General features: G+C 40.2%; 1 protein-coding gene across 3 annotated transcripts; it reads right to left on the bottom strand.

The window, feature by feature from the left end:
* Positions 1 to 372: 372 nt before the first annotated feature.
* zgc:92242 (uncharacterized protein LOC436899 homolog) lies at positions 373 to 10,694 on the bottom strand. Of its 3 annotated transcripts, none has more exons than XM_023268841.3 (6): positions 10,539 to 10,694; positions 7,684 to 8,125; positions 4,942 to 5,059; positions 4,181 to 4,292; positions 3,860 to 4,088; positions 373 to 2,694 (listed from the first exon to the last, which is right to left on the bottom strand). In XM_023268841.3, exons 2-6 carry the CDS (start codon positions 7,856 to 7,858, stop codon positions 2,537 to 2,539), a joined length of 792 nt encoding a protein of 263 aa, XP_023124609.2. In that variant the 5' UTR covers positions 7,859 to 8,125; positions 10,539 to 10,694; the 3' UTR covers positions 373 to 2,536. The 3 variants fall into 3 exon arrangements, with proteins under 3 accessions (XP_023124609.2, XP_035803411.2, XP_035803410.2); XM_035947518.2 differs by having other exon boundaries at positions 4,187 to 4,292; XM_035947517.2 differs by having other exon boundaries at positions 7,684 to 8,122; positions 10,539 to 10,679.
* Positions 10,695 to 21,874: the final 11,180 nt, after the last annotated feature.

The raw sequence follows: 21,874 nt of genomic DNA, 5'->3' as shown, positions 1-21,874 counted from the left end.
TATATGGGTGGACAGACCCACACAGACACACACAGCTGAGGGTGTGGAGGTGGTGAGGGAATGCGAGGAGGTCTATTGAGTTGACTGTGACGTTTCGCTCCCCGTGACCAGACTCTCATTTGCTGTGTCTCCCAGAGCGTCTCGCCCTCTGTCTCCGTCCAAACCACATGCTAATCAGCTTTCTGTGCTCCCCGTTTGATCTCTGACAGGCCGGTTTCTGATGCCTCCCGCTGAATAGATGATCATTGTGCAACTGACCACTATCAATAACTTCTGGTTTTCCCCCAGTAAATCCCACCTTCCCCCTGACAACGCACGCCACAAACAGACACGACTTTGTCAAAAGCAAGAACGCAACATGAAACTGCTCTCTTAGTTGGAATTTTTTTTTCTTTTTAACACCAACAACAGACATTAAGCAAATACACAATACAAATAGAAGACAAAATACAAAAGTCAGCACCAGCAGAAGCAGGAGCAGAGTTCTGGGAATTAATCAGTGACCAAGTAAAAGGAACATGTGACCAAATAGTTAGGTAGTAACTAAGCTCAAACACTCCTTAAACCTTCAAAATGAGGCACCGTTGCGGTAACATATTGTGATTGTGTGTTTTTCTGTAGCTTATTGCATCTGATATCCCTTTAAAGCTGCAGTAGAGTCTATAAACATTTGTCCAGGAGCGTGTATTGAATTGTTTTAGATCTGCACTCCAGCACGGTATGAGGTTAACAAGCTGGCTCAAAGCTGCAGGAGAGTTTGAAGGAGCTCGAATCCAGACTGGCTGAAGTCATACAAGTTCTTTTTACACACGGTGCCTCTAATGTGGTGACAGAGCAGTTCAATGAGCCTAAACGCAGCGGAGTTTTAAGGCCCAAAACAAGCAGAATAATTTCTTGCCAAGTCGAGTCATTTACCCTAACTCACCCTGTCAAATGACCCCAGAACAACCGATCACGAGTGAACACAAACACAAGCAAGAGCTGAAGACGCTAGCTGTGAAAACACCCCCAGGCAGTGACTGAATGCAAATGATTTTCAACTGACTCATTATTAAGGACAGTTACTTCAGTCCCATAGCTTTTGGGCACAAACCATTGCAAAAATGACGTTTGCAGAGTTGCCATGGAGGTCTTTGATTGTATTTATTCCACATTTTTATTGAGTTCTGGTCTTGTGATAACAGATAATAGTGAGATGGAGCTGAAAATTCTGCAAAGAAATAAATAAATGTAGGTTTTATAATTAGAAATGCCATTTCCAAAGTCAATTAAATATGATAACTTCAATATTTTAATTTATTAAACTACTTGGAGTAAGAGTCAACAGATATGCTATCAGCACGCTAACACTGACAATGCTAATGGTTATTTACTGACAGCTGTGATTTATTACATTCAGAAATCTACTTCCACGTGTTAACATCCAAATATTTGTTGATTAAAACAATAAAAGTTGGAATAAACTGCAGCTGAGAGGCAGAGTATTAACAGGTATTTGGAAAAGAGGTTATTGTAAATCATTATCTATTTAATAGTTCACCAAAACTGGTGACACTGGAGGAAAAGTCAGTAAAAAAAAAAAGATTCAGAATCATCTTTAATTCATCATCTGGAGACCATGACTGCCTTTACAAAACGTGATGGTGGTCTATTTAACAGAAGTTGACGTGTTTAACAGAAATGATGGATCAACCGACTGACAGACCCTCGAGCCTCGTGCTGCTGAATCCGATGAGCTGGATTAGACAAATAAATAAAACTCTGCTGTCCACACTCTTCTTCATTCTGTCTCCACACCATAAACCATCAGCAGTAAGTGAAAGTGAACAAGAAACCAAACCCTGATGAGCAGGTCAGCAAGTGTGTGAGCGATGTTCAGTGTCTTACAATCAATATAAATAAAGGTACGACATGCAGTATATTTACTCTGTTTATCATGTAACATTAAATAATTCCTTTGATTTTATCCCCCAGATTCCTACAGCAGCTGGAGGATGATTATGTCCACTGAAGGTTAGAGGTGTCAAACAGTTCACAGACAGGCACTACAATAAAAACAGTTTGGATCAGTAGAGAAGAAAATAAAAGTGGTTTTTCTTGCTTTTTCAGTTCCCAACAACTTCTGCTTTTGACGTCTCAGTGAGAAAACCAGTGTTTCTCACCTGTAGTCAATAGTCTGTGTGTGTCTGTGTTTCTCTGGACACCTCGCTCTGGTGTCTGTCCGTCAATCACAGACGCTATGTGAGCGTATTTGAACTTTAATTTCAACTGGACATCAAAGCTGCTTAGTTTTATCATTCAGGTTGACTTCAGCTCAAAAGCTTTCAAGTCTTTGTCTCACTGCAGCGCCCAGACGTCTCTCTGTCTGTGGGTCGGACTTTGAAACGAGCTCTAATAAAGTGTGTTTTAGTTCACAGCTCGGGTTCATGTGAGGATGCGTTTCTTTCAGGTCCGTCGCTGAACGACTGAGCTGTTATTCCTGCACAGGCCTCATGCTGGAGGCTCTCTGGGATCAAGTGTTGTCTTGTAGCGAGTCCTAATGGATCAGTGATGTGCGTCTGTTCTGCAGGTGAGCAGGTTTGGCAGGTAGAGGCGGTTTGTTGCAGGCCGGTGATGTGTTGTGGAGATCATCTGTGAAGGCTTTCCTGAGCCGAGCCACACGACCTTCTGGCTTCTTTTTGCAAAACACAATTTCTAAGAGACAAAGAGAGAACAGGTCAGAGTGAGTTCCCTGGATCCTGGTTATGCTGATTTTTGAACAATCAGCAACAGATTGTAGGATACTGCTGGTTATAGGATAGCCTCAAATTTAACATTAAAACTGCAAAAAAGAAAATGAACTATTGCTTTAAAATATAATCAGCTTAATAAATGTGAGTCATTGGTAAAGATTAAGGAGTTAAAATGATTTTCACCTCAACGTTCAAATGTTTTACATCTTCTTGAATGAATATAATGCATAATTTAACTCTATGAATGAACATATTACTTTTAAAGCTGTAGTAAATAACATTAATACCCTTTTATTGTTGTTATTAGTACACAGTAGCTGTCCATAGAGTATATAGTATTCTACCTTTTTAAAAATGACTGTTTGTGGAGTTCTGTGGCTGTGATGTGGCATAAATAAAGTTCATCTTATCATTTTAACATCTTATTTTATGTAACATCACTTTCACTTCCGATGATGCATATTTAAAATGTGGTAGTATATCTGCTTTTCTTTTTTCACAACTAGATGGAAGAAATTTGCTTCATAGTTAAGAAAACAGTGGTTTTTGTAACCAGGTTTCATTATAGATTGTAGATTTCATTATATATAAGGACAATAAGATTTGAGAGATCACATTTAAATTCTCAGATGGTTGTACTTCAGGATATACATGGTACCAATATCAGATTTTTGATACACAATTATTCTGACTGAAAGAATTCACCATTTTAATACTACTGTAGTATATATAGAAAACTAGAAAAAAATGAATAATGAAATGAATCAAATTCATCGTTATTATTCATCTGTTTTGGTAAATTAATTATACTCAAATCCATAACTGTACTGTATGTTGTTCCTAAATGTCAAACAGAGTTACTGGAGCTGCATTATTCACGATATCAATATATAAATATTGTGGTTGTTATAAGTTTATCATGACACATCTACATGGAGATATGCCTTATAAACATGTTCTGTGGATTTCTGTTGACTGATTGCTTGATTTTGTCGCCCTTTTGGTCTAATCCAACAATAAAGAACTAAAAGTTGTATTTAGTGACAATCAGAAGCTTTTAAGTTTCAACACAAACACACATAAATCCTGTTTCTCTCCACCTTTTCCCTCCTCTCCTGTTTTCTCACCTCTGTCCTGAGCACCAGTCCTCCCTGTGTCTGACAGCTGGGCTTTGAGCGGCTCGTTGCCATGGCTACTAAGATGGGGCCTGTAGAGAGGAACCCAGTCGCTGAGGTTGTCCGAGCTGCTGCCTGATTCGCTGTCGCTGTCCTCGGCGGGGTCCTTCAGGTCATCGTCAACGCTGCTGGAGTCCAGGTCCTCCTCGGACGATTGGTCGGTCGGCGTAGATGGGTCATCCTGTGTGGAAGTGGGGCACAACTGGATGGTGAGACTCCAGCACACTTGTCATGTTGCCCTCCCAACTTTAAACCCCGCACAGAAACACTCACACTAACATCTGCGAGGGGCAGCTGGACGTCTTCTTTAAAGCCGAGCTGCTGGGCCTCTCTGCCTGGCAGCAACTCGGCTGTCTGGATGCCATTCATATTATCACTGCGGAGTCTGGAAGACAAAGACGTCCATTTTTAGCGCTACAGACAGCCTTCCCAACCTTTAAACCAATACTCTAGTCAGTCATTTGGCAAATAACTTCTGTAATCAAATTGGGATGAGGAGACTGCTAGCTGTCTGAAAGTCTTCAGTTCACTGTTGATCTTATCAAAGACAATTAGAGTTACGTAATACCTATGAGGATGTGTTGGTTTGGAAACATGTTGTACAGAATGGATAAACAAACTCACAGATGTCAGCCCATCAATTTTAAAGAATTCAGGCTCTTTTCTTTTAATAGCATGCTAAGAAAATACTCCAAAAAAAACACCAAGGTTCATTATTTACTGTATGAAATAAATGACTTTATTTGAAATATTCAAAGCACAACAGATTTTCATGTTCTGGGAGGTTTTGTTTCCATCAAATTCTTTTAAATTTTTTTTACCTTGAACAACCAATTTTGTGTAAAGTAACTATTCAAAGTGTGCAGCTGAATTTTTATTTTTGTCTTCAGCGTCTTCTAATAACATTAAAAATAAATATCTTAAAACATAAGCTAAGCCACCCAGCAGATACTGTTAGTTTGCATTTGTACGTCCTAATCACATTCATATTAATGTCAAAAAGCCTGAACCGGTGTGATGCTTTGTGTTTCTACCTGTTGTTCATGAGGCCCTGGAAGAGTTTGGAGGACCTGAACTCGTCCATCTCTCCGATTACGATGACGCTCACATCGCCGTCCCGACCGAGAAGCCAGCTCACATGTTTACTGGAAGCTGGGAAAAAAAAGAAAATGAGACAAGAAAAGCAAAATAGGTAAGTCTGGCGGGGATATATTTCATCACAGTGTCAGAATCTAACGTTCAGTGACTTGGTCGTTTTATAAACTGTTATTCTGGCTTTTAACCAGAAGGTGGTGCTGTCTTATAAGTATAGAGTTGAGGAACATGAGCAACACACTTCCTCACAGCTGAACTTTTTCAGATTAGCTGTCTGTCTTCAGGTAGCGTTTCCTTTTTTATATGTCCTTTCACAGTTTTTTTTTACTGTCTTTCCATTGGAGCTGCTGTGTCCTGCTGCTAAACAGTTTTTGCGTGGGCTCATTAGAAAAGAAAGGAAGGAAAACAGCTGGAAAAGGAAGCTGCGTTACCTATAATGAGACGACACGACTACATGAAACTGATTCAAGACAGTTTACCAGAAACCTCTTCTAAAGTTTTAACTGGAAATGTTTGGTTTTCTGCAACTGTATCGAGATATTTAATGTTCTAATATATATTTGTCAGTTGTAAATGACTAAATTATGTAACATGCTTCATCCACATCCTGGAAAACAACCTGTTTGACTCATCATGATGCAGAAGTCAAAAATAGACCCCACTCCCCACAGTGAGTGACAGTTCAGGTGTTTTCCATGACACTACAGCACCTGATAAAGACCGAATACCTGCCGTGATGTCACCGATCAGGGCGAGGTTTGAAAATTCAAATCCTCATTGTAGAGCAGCAGCAGCATTTATCTGCCCAAAGTAATGCAGTACATTAAAACGTGCAGCTAATCAATGCAGTTTAATTTTGAGGAAGATGATGTGTTATCTGACAACAAACAATCACAGTGTGTTTGTCCAACACACCTTTATTTTCACTGAGTTGTAAAATGTGATAACAGCAAACAGAGGCCGTTTCCATTACAGTCTGAGCTATACGTCTTTATTACGGCCACACCTGCAAATTTACCAGAAATGCAGCTCATAACAGAAATCTGCTCTCACAGGTTCATCGTGAATGTGACATTTGAAGGCCAGTCTGCACACGTAAAGGCTGAACAATAAAAGAAAGACGCCTAACTGGATTGTATGTTGTGTAACGCAAACACACAGGCGACACACACTCTCAGGTGACACGGCAGAGATTGGGTAAACAAAGATGGTAACGTAATATGTGGTTTAAAGTGTGGTCGACGCCCCAAACCGTGGAGCTTACTCAATCTTATTCAGCTCTCAGCACACAGAAGGTCGTCTGTCTCACACAAACACACTCAAACAGACACACAAACAGACACACACCAGCATCGTGTAGCTGAGCCGGTGGAGGTGACAGGGTCTCAGTGAGTCAGATTAAATGCAGGAAGGCTGGGTGAGATGAGCAAGACAGAGGCCACTGGCAGAGCAAATTAAAAAAACAGGATTTGTTTGGGTGTAATTTAAACACATTAATCAGATTGGTAATCAGAGAAGGTGTTGCTACACAGCTTGTGTTTCGTTGCTCATGTGCACTGAGAGTTAAAATTTCTGGTCAGCCTTAATTAGTTATGAAAGAGCTTACTTATGCCATTTTACAAAATCTGAACATTTATGGCTCACAAACGCACTTGTTATGAATAAATTACATGAAATACTGTTAATTAAGTAACAGTAATTAATCATAATTACAGTTAAACCATAGTTATTGCTCTATCTATGTCATCAATATCCACCTCTTAACCATCATTAGCTGTAAAAGGTGTACCATTTTATAAAATCTGTACATTTGTAGCTCAGAAAAATTGTTGCTATGGCTAAATTACACAATATAGTGAACATGAAATAATAATAGTTAATTGTAGTTGCAGCTAAAACACAGTTATTGCTCTTTCTCTGTCATCATTTGTAAATTAATAACATTATTTACTTGTAAAAGTACCTACAAAATGTAAATGTTTGTAGCTCCCAAAAATGGTTGCAATGGATAAATTAGATAAAATTTTTAACATTTTTAACATTTCTTGTTTTCCACCAAAAAAATTTCAAAGATTTCACAAAAATGTTGAAAATGTGGACATCAGAAATTTCACTGTGAAAATATTTTTTTCCCCACATTTTCAAACTTTAAACCGGGTCAATTTTGACCCGCATGACGACACGAGGGTTAAATTAGATATTCAACAATTCTCTTACTAACAACCAAATATCTTAGCGTGGCATCAATACTACAACCACCATCACCATTGTAAGTCTTCTTGCTTAAAATTAAGCTAACTGGCTGCAAGCTGTAGCCCTTCATTTAACAGACATTAATATATGAGAAACATATGCTAAAGCCTGTAATTCTGGCCTAATTTCAATGATAAATTAATCATTTGAGTGGCAAATTTTCAATAGATTTTTGTGAATTTGCTTGTAGCGCCTGGTGCTTGACTGTAAAGAAATGAGATCATGCAATATTTTCATGTTTCAGATGTGTTACTGTCAAAATGAAAAACCACATTAAGCAGAAGCCTTGTTCATTGCTGTAACAACACTGGTTTTATTGCAGTCACTCAGTGTTCCCCTGAGTTATTATACTGTACAGTGTAATGCAGTAAAATAAGATGTGTGCTGTCTGGGCCAGTTTAACCAGTAAAATCAGTGTGGTACTCCACCTTTCTTGGGCCTGGCGTTGTCCAGTCCTTCCCTCTCCTCCTTCTCCTCCTGCTCCTTCCAGCGGCGGACCTGCTCCTCCCTCATCTTCAGGAAGAGGATCCTCTTCTGCTCCTCGCTGAGGGCCTCCAGCACCTCCGGCTCCACCCACATGTCCTCCAGGATTTTAGCCAGCATCCTGCCTCTCTTCCGCTGCTGCTGGAGATGACCGTCAGCCCCTCTGCCTTCAGTCCAGTGGGTCAGGTTTCAGCAGTGGGATGATCGCTCCTTTTTCCCTGCTCTGCTCAGAGTCAGGTTGCCTTTTCTTTGAAGGATGTGGGATCAGGTACAGTCTTTAGCTGCTGGAGGTCACTGTGGTGTCCTTGGTGAAGTGCTGCAGGAGCTCTCTGGAGGTGGAGGTGCAGGTGCAGCGTGTTCGGATCGACTGGGCAGTGAAGGTTGCTGCTGTGGGTTTTTGAAAAGAAAGAGAGAGATTAAATCTGCTCTATTGTTTTGTCCCCCTCCATTGAATGCTGTCCTGGCTGGCAGAACACAATAGGCCCTAAGCAAATAAGCCACAATGCCAAGTTTAACGTGTGAGTGTGTTGCTGCGCTGTGTGCAATGCCACTGTGCTTTGAAACACTGAAAGGCAAACAGGAGCAGGTTTTGTATGTCAACACACTCTAACACAGGGTGGGGTGCTAATGACTCCATGCTATCTGTAGTTAACAGACACACACTGAGAAACAGACTGCAGCACTAGTTCACTTCATTTTTCTCACACTCACACCTACAAGCGTTTTTGCACCTTATCATCACACTTGGCACTGATAGCCTTAAATAGGCGTCTCAGTTAGTTGGAACTATTCAGGAAGGCCCCAAGCGCAAATCCCAGAACACAACCTTTTACCGTAAACTGTGTAAACACTCAGCAGCCTCCTCCCTGCACACACTTTTAAAAAATGTGGAACACAGCGAGAGCCAATAGGGCTTGTGTTGGTGATAACAGCTCACCAATCAGCACTTAATATGACAGTGAAGTGGCAGACGCTGATAAAAAAGTGAAATATCACCCTTTCTGTTTGCGTTTCAGGTGTGGGCCCATGTGTGCCACAGTTGAACCATTGAATGAGACTAAATCTTGGACTAGACTTTAATAATTCTATGGTTTCAGCTTGAATGAAGCAGCAAAACAGTCATTTTCTGCACCTGACACCGAATGCAGGACTGAAAGCAAAATGATGATAATAATTAAAGCCTCTCTCTGGTCATTATTTGAACACCTAAAACTCAACTTTGTTCATCAAAGATACATATTTAGAAGTTTTTTTCTCATTTAAATTATCCCTCCATGCTTTGTGCTGGTTTTCCTCATAACGTGTCTTTTAGCATATAAAAAAAACTTATATGTGTTATGTGACATGTTAACAAGATTAAAAGCTTGATTTTCATTAGGATGTGTCTTTAACCCTCTGAATTTCAAGCAGTTTTTAGGTGTTTTTTGCTTCACTGTCACATTTTTGTTATATAAAGTTCTGAACTAAAAAATCAGAAAATTAATCTACTACACTATGTATTTTACAAAAACTGGAAAACTAGAATCAACATGTACAACATTGTCCCAAGTGCCCACAGATGTTACCAATGCTGGGAAATAAAATAACAGCTCTACTTACTCTAGATGTTTTACTTTTAAAATGTATTTACACAGCCTGCAGTTCAGCTGAATCGAGTCCCCAAATTTTTGTCTACTGGTCACATCTAAGTCAATCACACTGCTTCTCAGTTTTCCATTTTTACAGAATCTGGTTAGAGGAAAGACTTCATTTTGGCCAGATTTTAAAATGAGACATGTAGAATAAAGTGACTTTAATTGAATTTCCTGATTATTTAGACTTAAATAAGTTGTCTAGATAGAATGGCACAACACTAGTGATTCATTCATAGTTTGACAGAAAGATGTTAATCTGGTGATTCATCCTGTTTTCTTTCTTTTTTTATAGTTTCTAGCCTTAACAAATGATCTAATTTACATATTTTGCAACAACATGACGCATAACACACCAAAATTTGCGGTTCAGAGGGTTGTGAACAGGATTTAATTAGCTAAAACAAAACAAAAATTAAATTCAGTGCAGATTCTCTCTCTTTTTTAAGAAATAAGTTTTGGAAAACAGTTTTTTTTTCTAAGCATTTTAGAGCTACTGTCCATTCAGTCATCAGCTCTCTGCAGCACTGCTTACAAACTCTCCCAGTAGTTTTCCCCTGAGAGTTTTTTTTCTGTTTCATCTTCTCTCCTATGTAAGCGTCTATTGTCTGACAGTGGAAGGGAAGGCGTTCTCATATTGTCTCATGATGTAGAAGCTGTAACTCCCTTTGAGACTCTGTGATTGAGAACAAGACAAATAAACCCAACCTGTCGAGATTTGCCAACATCCTGCTCTGTAGTTAATTGCTTAAAGCTTGCTGTACAAGAATAGTCTCACACCTTCCCAAAGATTCCCAACTTAGATTCGTACAGATGCTTCAAAACACATAAAAATTAACATATAGCGGCTCCACATTCACACGCTCAGCTCTGTAAAGGTAAAGCATCCAGCCCTGGCTCTGTGCCCACATGCAAATAAGCCCAGGATTTGCCTCACAGGGAAAAGAAAGAGAAGCAGAGCAGAGGAGAGGAGAAAGGTATGTGCACGGCATACTGAGAGAAAAGTTTGAAAAGTCTCTCAGTCTGAGGAAACAGTGGCCATTTCACAGCGACGGAGAAGAGTGTGAGAGATAAATGAACTCAGACGGGGCTGTGCAGTGGCAAGCAAACAACAAAGACACACAGAGAATGAAAGAGAGACGAGCGGAGAGGAGGGAAAGAGGACTTACTCAGTGGTTGCCAGCCGGTAGCATCTCCCAGCTCTGGTTGAGTGTTGTGTGATGAGTGTGTGTCTTTGTGTAGGTGTGGGATCAGATCAGCAGCAGCGGCATGCAGACTCAGCTGCTGCATTTGTACTGAACAGGAGTGGGCCGGACTGACATCACTGCATCCATCTCTTCCCTCCTCCTCCTCCTTCTCCTCCTTCCTTCTTATCTCCTGTTTACAATCCCTACAAGGAAATATGCTAAAACTCCATGTGAGAAGATGCCTATTAACACTCCTATAATATAACCTCATAGCTTAATCTTTCTAATCTGCTCCCCTGTGACATTTGCTCAAGGACGTGAGGATTTTAATTTCCCCTGACAGGATCTGTAACTTCTCCCAATGTAGCATTATGGGAAATACTCTCTATTCTGCATTTCAATTTAGCTGTATTTACCCCCCTTTTTCCTTCTCTCTCTTCCTCAAGGAAGTCCTGCTGGCTTTGAATGAAACCATTAATCACTGCACCACATGTGCAGGAAGGGCTCTGGGTGTTTATTCCACGGGATTTTTCCGTCAACAGGTTGTTGACAGTTTTGATAACAGCATTCAGTCATTGTTTTGACTTCTCCCAGTCTCCATATCGTCAGATCTGATAAGTCCAGTAGGAGGCTGTAAAATGTCACTCACATGCCTCTGAGCAACTGCAGCTATGAATATCGGAAAATGTGCATCCATGTGGAGATAACCGGGATGTGTCCTGATTTTTTGTGACCTGGCTGTCAGGGTTATGGGGGTTTGACCTGCAGCAAGTGTTTACATGAAATAAAACTAATGGCTCTGTTTTGTTTTAGAAGGTGCCTGATATTTATAGTACACACAACAAGTGAAAGCAACCTAAAGTGGGATGTACTCTACCTTCTGTTTAACCCAAACAGAGCATTTTGGATCATTTATGATGTTTTTTTTTTTTTTTTAGATAAAACATTAGAAACATACATACATGCTTATTCATTAATACTTTCCTAAGGTAACATTATGTTCCATGTTTGTTAAATGTTTTGGCATTTCATCTGACTCTCAACTTACACTAATTTACACCATTTTGCCTATAATTAGTACCAAGTTACATGTTTTTAAGGAGAACTTCCTGGTACCCTATTTGGAGTCTCTGGACCGACAAATATGAGTTTGTAAAGTCCACAAACTGACTCAGTAAAATCAGTTACAGAGCAGTATCTGTTTGCAAACATGAGCCAACATAAACCAGGATACTGGTGGAACCAGCCTGCAGTGGAAAAACCCCTGAGCAGATTCAGCTCAGTGAGAAATAGGTGTAGCAGTCTGAAAATGTATTTTATTGTTTTAAAAGTGGAACACTGGCTCGAAGGGGAATACTTTAATCATCAGAATTTTATGTGATTAACTTCTTACAGTGTAAAACAATGTTGTAAAAAGGCTAATTTAATACTTCTGTGAGCACAAGGTGAAACTTTTTTGCATTTATTCATGATAAATGTGTGCTTTGAAATGTGGAAAAATGTCTGTGAAATGTGGAAAAGGCATTCAGATCTTTAACTTCAGTAAAAATACCAATATATCAATGTAAAAATACTCCATCACAAGTAAAAGGCCTGCTGAAAAAGCCTACTTAATTCAAAATAAACGAGTATTAGCAGGAAAAGTTTGGTCCCACTGACTGACTTTATAAACAGTCTGGACGCTTGTCATATGATCAATGGGAGAGAAAAGGACAAAAATCTATTTTTTCTTGGATTTTTTTCCTCCAGTCTGTGACTTTTGGAGAAATTCCGGATCATTTTGAACATATATTGACTTGAGATTAAAACCATGTGAGAAGTTTTCTGGGTAAAATCACTATTGGCTGGAGCTGTTAACAACTCAACACACAGTTTATGTACGAAACCAAAAAAAATGGAAAGTATTGGTTTAATCTTTAACAATAGTTGTGTTTGAAAAGCTTGTTATAATATCTATTGTGTACAATCTTCATCTTAAAAGTAACTAAAGTCAGATAAATGTAGTGTCACAGAAAATGTGAGTATATAGTAGTATAAAATGGAAATATTTAAGTAAGGTAGAAATATGTCAAAATTCTATTTAAGTGTAAGAGTTAGAGTTAAGTCTGATTTAATTCTATATTATAACCAAACACATACTTAATTACAATAACACGATTAAAAAACACAACCTGTTCAATAAAGACACCCTTTCTGGTTAGTTTCTGCTGTAGTGAAAACATCAAATCCCCACCCTATCACTGAGATTTCCCCAAACTTTTATCTGCTTTTTGTACTTTGAGTGTTGTGCAAAATGAAACCAGAGCTGTCGTCAGTCAATACTGTTGGGTTTCCATTTAAACTCAGTGATACCAGGCACCTGTTTATTTATCCATTATCTGAGCAGAGAGTTCAAAGTCTGCAAACTGACACATGAATACACTCATCCTTTGTTTTTATGATGACTAGCATCTAATAGTCATGTCTGGAGGCAAGTCAAATTCCTTTATTGCCCCACTTTAGGCATAGTGTTTACCTGTAACCACAAGTTCATGTGAGTAGATTTAATTCTAATCCCAAATGTTTCCCTCTAACCCTCACCTCTGGTCCAAAAATAACTTTGATTAAGTCTTATCTGGCATTTTGTTTATTAAAGCTACTTATTTCCTTGACGGTTTATACATATAATGGCAAAATTCCTTCTTATCAAGATGTGGTTGCACCTTTTAAACTTCTTGGAATTATTCGGTACAAGGAAACATTTTACCACAAGGAATAAATTATTAATCTGTTAGCAGTCACTATCTCACCATTGTAATTTGTTCAAGTAGCACACCTTGGGAAAGTCCCAAAAGTTGTCACATTATTTTTGCACGTGAATGAGAATGAACTCATTCAAATGGTAATTTTGCACAAACAGCGTCCTCTGCTGGAGAAAAGCAGCAGGTCATGTCAATAACACATGAAAGGAACCCAGTGTTTGAGTCCAGAAAGGAGCAGTGAATAAAGCCTGGTGAGGCATTAGGAAATTAGAGGAAGCTTGAAGTCAGACTAGAAAAAACGTCTGAGGTTTATTGATTAAACCTCAGACTGTACACAGATCTGATAAATACGGAACAATCCAAAATGAACATTTATCTCCTTTAAAGGTCTGGCTATAGTCAATTCTTATGTATAAAACTATAGTGTAACTAAAGAAAAAGTAAAAATGCACATGTTATTGCCTTTTTCTGCATTAGATATCTGATTGTTTTTAGAGTAATGAAGATACGACATGTAGTTTCCTGAGTGTGTGTTTGGTTTAGTGAATATCACGCTGAGTTGGGAGAGTAGAGCTAAATTTTCTTCTTGGGGTGAAATATTCCTTCAAATCGTTTTGCCCTGAGTCTTTTTCAGAACCTCCTGGGACGCTAAAGTCTCTGAGGCAAAGCAGCCAGCTGCCCCAGAGCCCCAGGTTAAGCGTATAACAATTATTAACTTGTGGTAATTTGACTGACTGATTAATGTAACCTCAAATGGTAAAGACGTTTTACCTTGTCTTGAGGCTTTATAGTGGAAAAATGTGTCAAAATCGGCTTTGGATACCTAAAAATGCTCTTTTTATTACACACAAGTGTATGATTGAGGATCTTTGCAGTCACTAATCAGTGTTTTCACTCTGTAATCAACCTTTTGTTAGCTTGAACGCTGTGTTGAAATGGTGCAATAGTGTAAATTCTCCAATAAATTTACATTATACACACTTTCTAAGGTGGCGACCTCGAGGTTACAGAATGACAAAAGCCTGGAGCTCATTTTTGCACCAAGTTTCACCCAAAACAGGTTAATCTGTTCTTGAATCCGTTTTGGGAGAAGTCTGCCAGAATGCACAATTGACAACATTTCCGTGACCTTTAACCTCTACAATCGAACACGCATTGTAAGATAAGAGCAGACTGCCAATAAGTGTCTGCTGAGACCATATCTGCATAATCTATCTGGTTTAATTATTCAGTTATTATTTTTTATCGACAATACAAGCATGAGAATCACATGTCTCATGTGACATCAATAGTGCATGCTGAAGGGGTCGGCTTTTGCTTTTAACCGCAAAATTTACGCTTCCCATCATGCTTTTAGGGGCCTTATTCAGCAATATGATAGCATTCATTGGTATTCCAGCATGTTCTCCCCTCAACCGCCCCATGTTTAATGCATGGACTGACATAGAGCTTGCCCTATGAAGAGGCTGTGCATTAGCATGGATTCACATGAGGGATGCATGTGGTTAAACAGACCGTGAAGAAGTGTTGCTTTAGTCCCCAACGTAATTTAACTGGAAGAACACACTCTGCTGGAGCATGCACCCCTGGGTGTTTGGCACAGCAGGCTACCATAACACTGTATGTTGAGTATTTTTATATTGCATAATTTGCATAATGAGTTTTAAAAAGTTTTCAGCAGACTTTTACATCATTTCACCACATAGGCTGTAATTATCAGGTGCATCCAGTGCACTGTTGTAGGTATGATTCTACCTACGCTCCTGAATTTAATAACAAACACATTTAACTGTAACTCAGTTTACATGGATTTAAAATGAAGCCCAGCATTGAGCGTGGGTATTATCAGGGGAACTGCTTCCCTGATTACTTGATATGGCTGAATAGACATAAAGGAGCAGCAATGCTTAATGCAGCATTAATTAACTTGAGTAAAACCGAATAAGCTGGAAACAGAAGTTTCATACAACAACAACATCTTACAATGTTGTTGTGGTTAATGTGTCAGCAAACAGGTGCTTTTTGTGCATCCACCATGTCATGCTTTTGATCATCAGGCAAATGAAAGTCCACTATTCACACCCGTTTTGCTCTGTTTTGGTCACTACCAACCCCCAGGGGAACTATCTGTTTTTTGTCAGTTAAATACTGAACTACTTTCACTGCCTATTAACTAAATTTGCTGTTTGGTGTTGGTAGGTGGGCTTATATCCATTTTTTTTGTAACAAACTTCCAAGGTTGGAAATCAAGATAAACATGTTTACAGCCTGGTACAAAAGAAAAGTTTAGTCTCTACAGCTAATTTCATCTTTCACGATGATCGTACATTAAGAGAATTTGTTAACAGCTTAATTGTTTACAGTGTTTTAAGGCTTTAATTTTTGCTTAATTAAACTTTGGGCTGGGTAACATCAGTGGACAGTCTGAAATTCATAAACCTCTAGTTTGTACTTTGGCGGTCATCATCTTGCTCTTTTCAACCAAAACATCATAAATAAGGACTGGATCTAATTGAAAATTTAGAGAAAATGGAAACATAATTTAGAAAATAAACATCATGCTGTGTTAATTGAGACCATAAACCCATTAGGGAAATGTTTACTACAGTAACAAACCAAATGCGAATAGGTTCATTTTCTCATTGCCTTCTGTGTAATCAAATTTCTTTCTGTAATCAGAGGAGTCGCCCCCTGTTGGCTGTTGGACAGAAAGCAGGTTCTGCATCTGCTTCACTTTTCAGATCTAGAGGCTTTGACTATCTTTTATATACAGTCTACGGTTCAACTCATGTTCCAGCTTTTTGTCAAATTTTGGATTAGGTGGGTTAGGTGGAATCAAACATTACCCTGACGAACTGACCTCTTGTGAAAATAACGTGTGCAAGAGTACTTCAAAAAGTTTTCAACCTCACCAGCAAACATCACAAGACAAGGATTGTTCTCACGTTACTTCTCAACAAAGTCTGCTTTAACTTCAGTGCATTTTATCCACCGATGTTCAAATTTCACTATCCATTTGCAGAAGAAGGTCACATATTCATTCCAGATTCTCTTCAACAATATGCATGACCTCATTATCACTGACAATAGTGCACATGGGATTTCAGCTTGGGAAAATGACAGAAGTCAGACAGTGCAGGTCAGGTGAGTAAGGTTCATGAAGCAACAGTTCAAAACCTCATTTGGTTGCTTCTGGTACCTGTACTGTGTAGACAGTTGCATTGTCCTGAAGCAACAGCAGCCAGCTTGCAGATTTCCCCTCCTTTTGTTTTTGATTGCTTCAGGCATTTGAGTTTCTGTGGACAGTGATATAAGGCCTTATAATTGAGGTACAGGTGAGGCAGAGAACTGTTTGAAAAGCCTTTCTATGTGTTTGATATCTTTTATACAATGTCCGACCAAAAAAAAAAAAAGTTCCACACTAATATACTGTTGGACTGCCTTTAGCTTTGAGTGTGGCACTCATTTGCTGTGGTATTGTTTCGATAAGCTTCTCCAATGTCACAGCATTTATTCCTGTGCAGAGTTGCATTAATTTTCTATTGATATCTTATATTGATATTGGGAGAGTCAGACTGTTGCCAAAGTCTTCTCCAGAACATCCCAAAGATTCTCAGTGGGGCTGAGGTCTGGACTCTGTGGAGGACAATCCATCTCATGCTCCCTGATCCATTCATTCACAATGTGACCCCATGAATCCTGCTATCATCATCTTGGAACATGTCCATCCATCAGTGAAGATAAGCTCCACTGATGGAAAGACCTGGTCATTCAGTATATTCAGGTATCAGCTGACCTCATTCTTTGGGAACATAATGTTGCTGAACCTGACCAACCCCAGATCATAACTCTAACCCCCACAGGCTGGTAGACACTAGACATGATGAGGGCATCACTTCATCTGCCTCTCTTCTTACCCTGATGCCCCCATCACTCTGGAACAGGGTAAATCTGGACTCATCAGACCACATTTGTTCCTCAAAGATGATGGTTCTCCACTATCCTTCAGGTTTTAATAATACATTGGATGGTTCATAACCTGATTTTAGTAGTTTCAGAAATCTCCTTAGTTGTTTTCTTTGATTGATGCAGACCAATAATTTGACCTTCTGAGACAGATTAACATCCTTTCCATGACCACAACGTCTTCCATCATGATTGTTTCAGAAATGAGAAGCTCCTCACTGCATCAGCTAGAGTTAAACAAGTTGTTGCAGCTGAAACATATTCATCACTGCAGTAATTATCCAATGGAAGGCTCTTATCTATTTGCTAAGTTAAATCCAGGTGGCGATTTTTTCTTTGGCCAGGCAGTGTATGTTGTATAGAACATGATGGAGTGGTGCTGCTTTAACTCACTTTACAGTGGTGTTGCACTGCCAGGACTGAGGTTTTAATTTCCTGCATGCAAGAAAAGAATGGGTGTAATTCTGTAGTAAGGTGCTTCTTCAAAAAGCATGTTATCTCTTCGCAGTAGGACAGTCAGAGGGAGCACCTGTGAAACGTGAGTCGACTCCTCGTGTTCATCATTGGCCACATCAAAACTTTTCTTCTCCAAAGAGACTCAGACTTCCATATTGTCTGTACGACTTCCGTATCAACAGCTTGGCACCTAGGGCTCGAGTGTGACACCGTTGCCATGGCGACCGGTCTGTCTGTTGACCCGGCTGCCCAGCAGACGTTGTCGCTGCCACACACACAGCGTCTGCAACACACATGGCACATTCTGTCACCATGTTGGCAAGGTCGCCACTGTTTTCCTCGTTTGTCTGCCTGGCTGTCTTTTCTCTCACACTCTCACATATGAGCACAAATAAACACAGATTTGTCCATTAATAAACATACAAGTATATGTCTGTAGATTTGGGGTTTTTTGGTTTTTTTTTTTGCTGTTACTGTCATGCCTCTGGGGAAATCAATTGCTCATTGCCAGTTTCATTTCAGACAGATGTAGATTTTTCTGTTGCACCACTTTTTCTATTACTTCCATCCTTCAGCTCAGGACAAGTGGTCACAGGTGGAAGATGCTCAGAATTGAAGACCCTCCCCCTCATGCTGTTTGTCACGTGGAGGGAAGTGTGTCATTGTAACCCGCTTTTTCATGCCTGTGGATATAATGACCCAGATGAGAGCCACACACACACACACACACACACACACACACACACACACACACACACACACACACACACACACACACACACACACACACACACACACACACACACACACACACGCACATACATGCTGACACATTTTCACACACACACATCACAAGTGCTGACATGTTGGGTCCCCCTCCTCTTAAAGGGGTAATGAATGCTGATGAGGTAGTCAAGGGAATCACTGGAGTCCAACACAAAGGCATGCGGCTGAATAATGATGTCCAACATGGAGGTAAGCGTGAGGCCTCTTTATTCCTTTTCCACTGAGTCTGCTGACAGATAAATGTGGTGGCACAAGGCCTTTGTGTTGCTGATGGTGCAGGAGTGCTAAAATGTTATCCTTTTGCAGCACATCCTCTTCTAAAATGTAATAAATTAACACAAAACACTTCCTTTTTTAACACTAGCAGCAACTGTATCTTCAATATTTTTGAAGGCACAACACATTTATAGCATCTACTGCTCAGAAATATTTTGACATTATGGGAATTGACTGCATTAATAAATGTTGATCACATTTTTTCTACTGCAGTGGCAGATTTTTTTGGCAAGTGAGTCATGTTTCTGGTCACCAGGCAATAAATTCACTCTCTTTTTTAGCTCTGTTTTGCTCTCCATCAGCTCCTGAAGGAAATACCTGTCTCCTTCCTGTGTTCACCATCTTATCTGAACCAAAACACCAAAAACAATAACCTGGAAGACAGTCACATGATTCAATGTTTTTACAAAAGTATGGATTACAGTGGATTTAGGTTGAAATCAGCTTACAGAAATACTATTTTTCTCCGGTGCATCTCTAGTAAATATGGCTCCTAAACAAGTTTTCTGCTACTCCTGTTTACTTTCTTTAAAGGCTGCAGTGGTAAACATAACTTATGATTTCTGCAAAACATGAAAGTTTTACAAGAAACAGCTTCTCAGATGGTGCCATGGAAGTCTCTCTGGAACAGCTCTTTTCATTTGTGTTCATCTTATGCAGTGGATCTATATGCACGCGCTTTAATTTAACACCACTCATACACACATACTTTTACATTCAAGCACACTTTGCTATGAAGTCCTGTGATCCAAATCAAAGACCCACACCATGTGCACACACACCCTGTGATGTATGTGTGTGTGTGTGTGTGTGTGTGTGTGTGTGTGTGTGTGTGTGTGTGTGTGTGTGTGTGTGTGTGTGTGTGTGTGTGTGTGTGTGTGTGTGTGTGTGTGTGTCTCCCCAGCTGTCTCATAGAGCTCCCTGTTGTTTGGCCTGCCGTGGCAGACGGAGCCGCTGCTGTAAACTCTGCGGATCAGTGCTTGTTTGGAGAATTTCTCTATTTAATTCAACCTCAGTCAGCAGCACTGCATCCTCCTATGAGTGCATGTGTGTCGATGTGTGTGTGTGTGTTCGTGTGTGTGTGTGTGTGTGGACATTGTACCTCTATCTGCCTAATGAATTGTGTGTGTGAGCATGTGCAGAGGAATGCTGCAGGAGGTCTCGGTGTGAGCGTGGATGCTAACATCTAGGCAACACACAAAGAGTACACTCCATCAGTCTGTCTGGCACCTCCCCCTTGCTTTGATTACACTCACAGTGTTATTACTTGAGCAGACTAGCATCAGCATATTGATTCATCTCCCCCAATACCTGCTTTCATTTCATACGCCAACTAACTCTCCACTCCAGCACATTTGGACGCACACGTGAATGCAGGCGCGATGGAGCACATGCATATACATATTCTGACACCTCAGCCATTAACACACTTATCATTACAGGAGACCACCCACCCCAGCAAAACCAAAATACGCAAGCTGTTAGCTTTCCTCCTCTCCGGTTACCTCCCCTTCCCTCCCTGCCTCCCTCCTATTGTCACATCAGGGATTTCCAGCGTTCCCAAAACGTTGCCGCCATCACGGCCCTGCAGATGTCCCTCAGCTGCAGACACACCTCTTGATTTCTCCATCTATCCGTCCCCCCTGCCTCTCCTGGGACGCTGGGGAGGGACACGGCAGGGAGCACTGAGTGCATGTGTGGCTGGAAAGGGGGGGGAGGGAGCCAGGCAGGTTAATGAATTAGTAATTAGGATTGACATTGCGTCTGCAGTGGGTTTCCCCCAAACTCCTTCTCTGGTCATCTGTGCATCCTCTGAACTCTCTTTGTCATCTTCAGCCCTATAATCCCCCTCCTCATCTTTCTCCTCGTAGCATAGCCCCCCTCTCTACCTGTCTTGCTGTGGGCCTCGCCTCTCCAACCTTCTCCTCCCCTTGCAAACAAACACAAGGCTCTTTTGTTATGTCCACATCTTCTCTACTGCTTTATGCACCCCTCTTAACTGCCTTTCTCTCTGCCCCTTATCTCTTTTCAGTCACTCCCCCTCTCCTTCTTCTTCTTCTTCTGTCTCCTTTTAATGTGCTATTGATCGCTGGGGATCACTCGGGGTTGACGTTCCCAATCCATGCAGCGCTACATTAAAACTTGGCACTGTTGCTTGTTACAGAGGGATGTTTGCAAGGCCTCCGTAGAAAACATCATAAAATTTTGGCAGCAGACAACACAGAGCCATATGCATGATTGACTCGTGACCTTGAGGTGACTTAGTAAGAAGGTATTCTCTTATGATACGTGGTTTGAACTGGTTTGATTTAACTGTGCTGGTTTTAAATGTGGGAAATGAGTGAGAATGAAAGAGAGAAAAGAGGGGAAAGGGAGGGAAATGGGTGGCAGTGGAGAAAAAATGTCCTCTGTGCTTTGCCAAGGGCAGAGGAGACAGAAGCTAATTTATTGCGTGTATTGACAGATAACTGCTGTGAGGCCGATACTTTTATAAAACTGGAGTTGATCTTCAAACATGGCATCACAGACTCAAAGGAGACAGCATTTGCTTTTTACTGTTTAAACCGTGTCATCTTTTTTGTCATGATCTAATGCAAAAATCAGACCTAAATCTTTATCCAGCCTGTTGAAGGTGAGTGGGTACAAACACAAACGTACATTTCAGGAGGCGATGTAGCATTACTCATACTCAGAACAATACAGAAAAGGCTCAGATTTGCCACGTACAAATTCTTCAGAATGCTGGAAATTAGGTGTGCACCCACATATCATATATTCATACAAATAGACAAAAGCACTATTAATATCCTTTTTACTGAAAATGTCATCTCACACTGAATGTGCATCTTTGTTCTTCAGCCTACATCACTGATTGTCTTCTTCAGTGGTTTAATTATTGGCATTCCTCTATTTGGATGAGCTGTAGTTAAAGTCCCACCACACAGGAAGAAGTCTTGACGGTCTCCTTTGGAATACAGAGACTAACTAAGATCAGCAAAACACATGGAAAAAACCACTAGTAATGAGTGTCTTCTGTTGTGTTATATTCAGTTTCTGACAAATGAAGATGGCTTTAAGTCAGGATCTTGGGGA

The sequence above is a fragment of the Amphiprion ocellaris genome, chromosome 13 (assembly GCF_022539595.1).
Source record: "Amphiprion ocellaris isolate individual 3 ecotype Okinawa chromosome 13, ASM2253959v1, whole genome shotgun sequence".
Classification (NCBI taxonomy): domain Eukaryota; kingdom Metazoa; phylum Chordata; class Actinopteri; family Pomacentridae; genus Amphiprion; species Amphiprion ocellaris.
This window is presented reverse-complemented; position numbering and strand designations above follow the sequence as displayed.

Excerpts from the sequence above, each read along its gene's own strand:
- zgc:92242 (XM_023268841.3), bottom strand. The coding sequence starts at position 7,858 with ATGCTGGCTAAAATCCTGGAGGACATGTGGGTGGAGCCGGAGGTGCTG. Across the intron at positions 5,060-7,683 it reads CAACGCCAGGCCCAAGAAAG|CTTCCAGTAAACATGTGAGC; the intron begins GTGGAGTACCAC and ends TTTTTTTCCCAG. Across the intron at positions 4,293-4,941 it reads CAGGGCCTCATGAACAACAG|ACTCCGCAGTGATAATATGA; the intron begins GTAGAAACACAA and ends TTTGTCTTCCAG.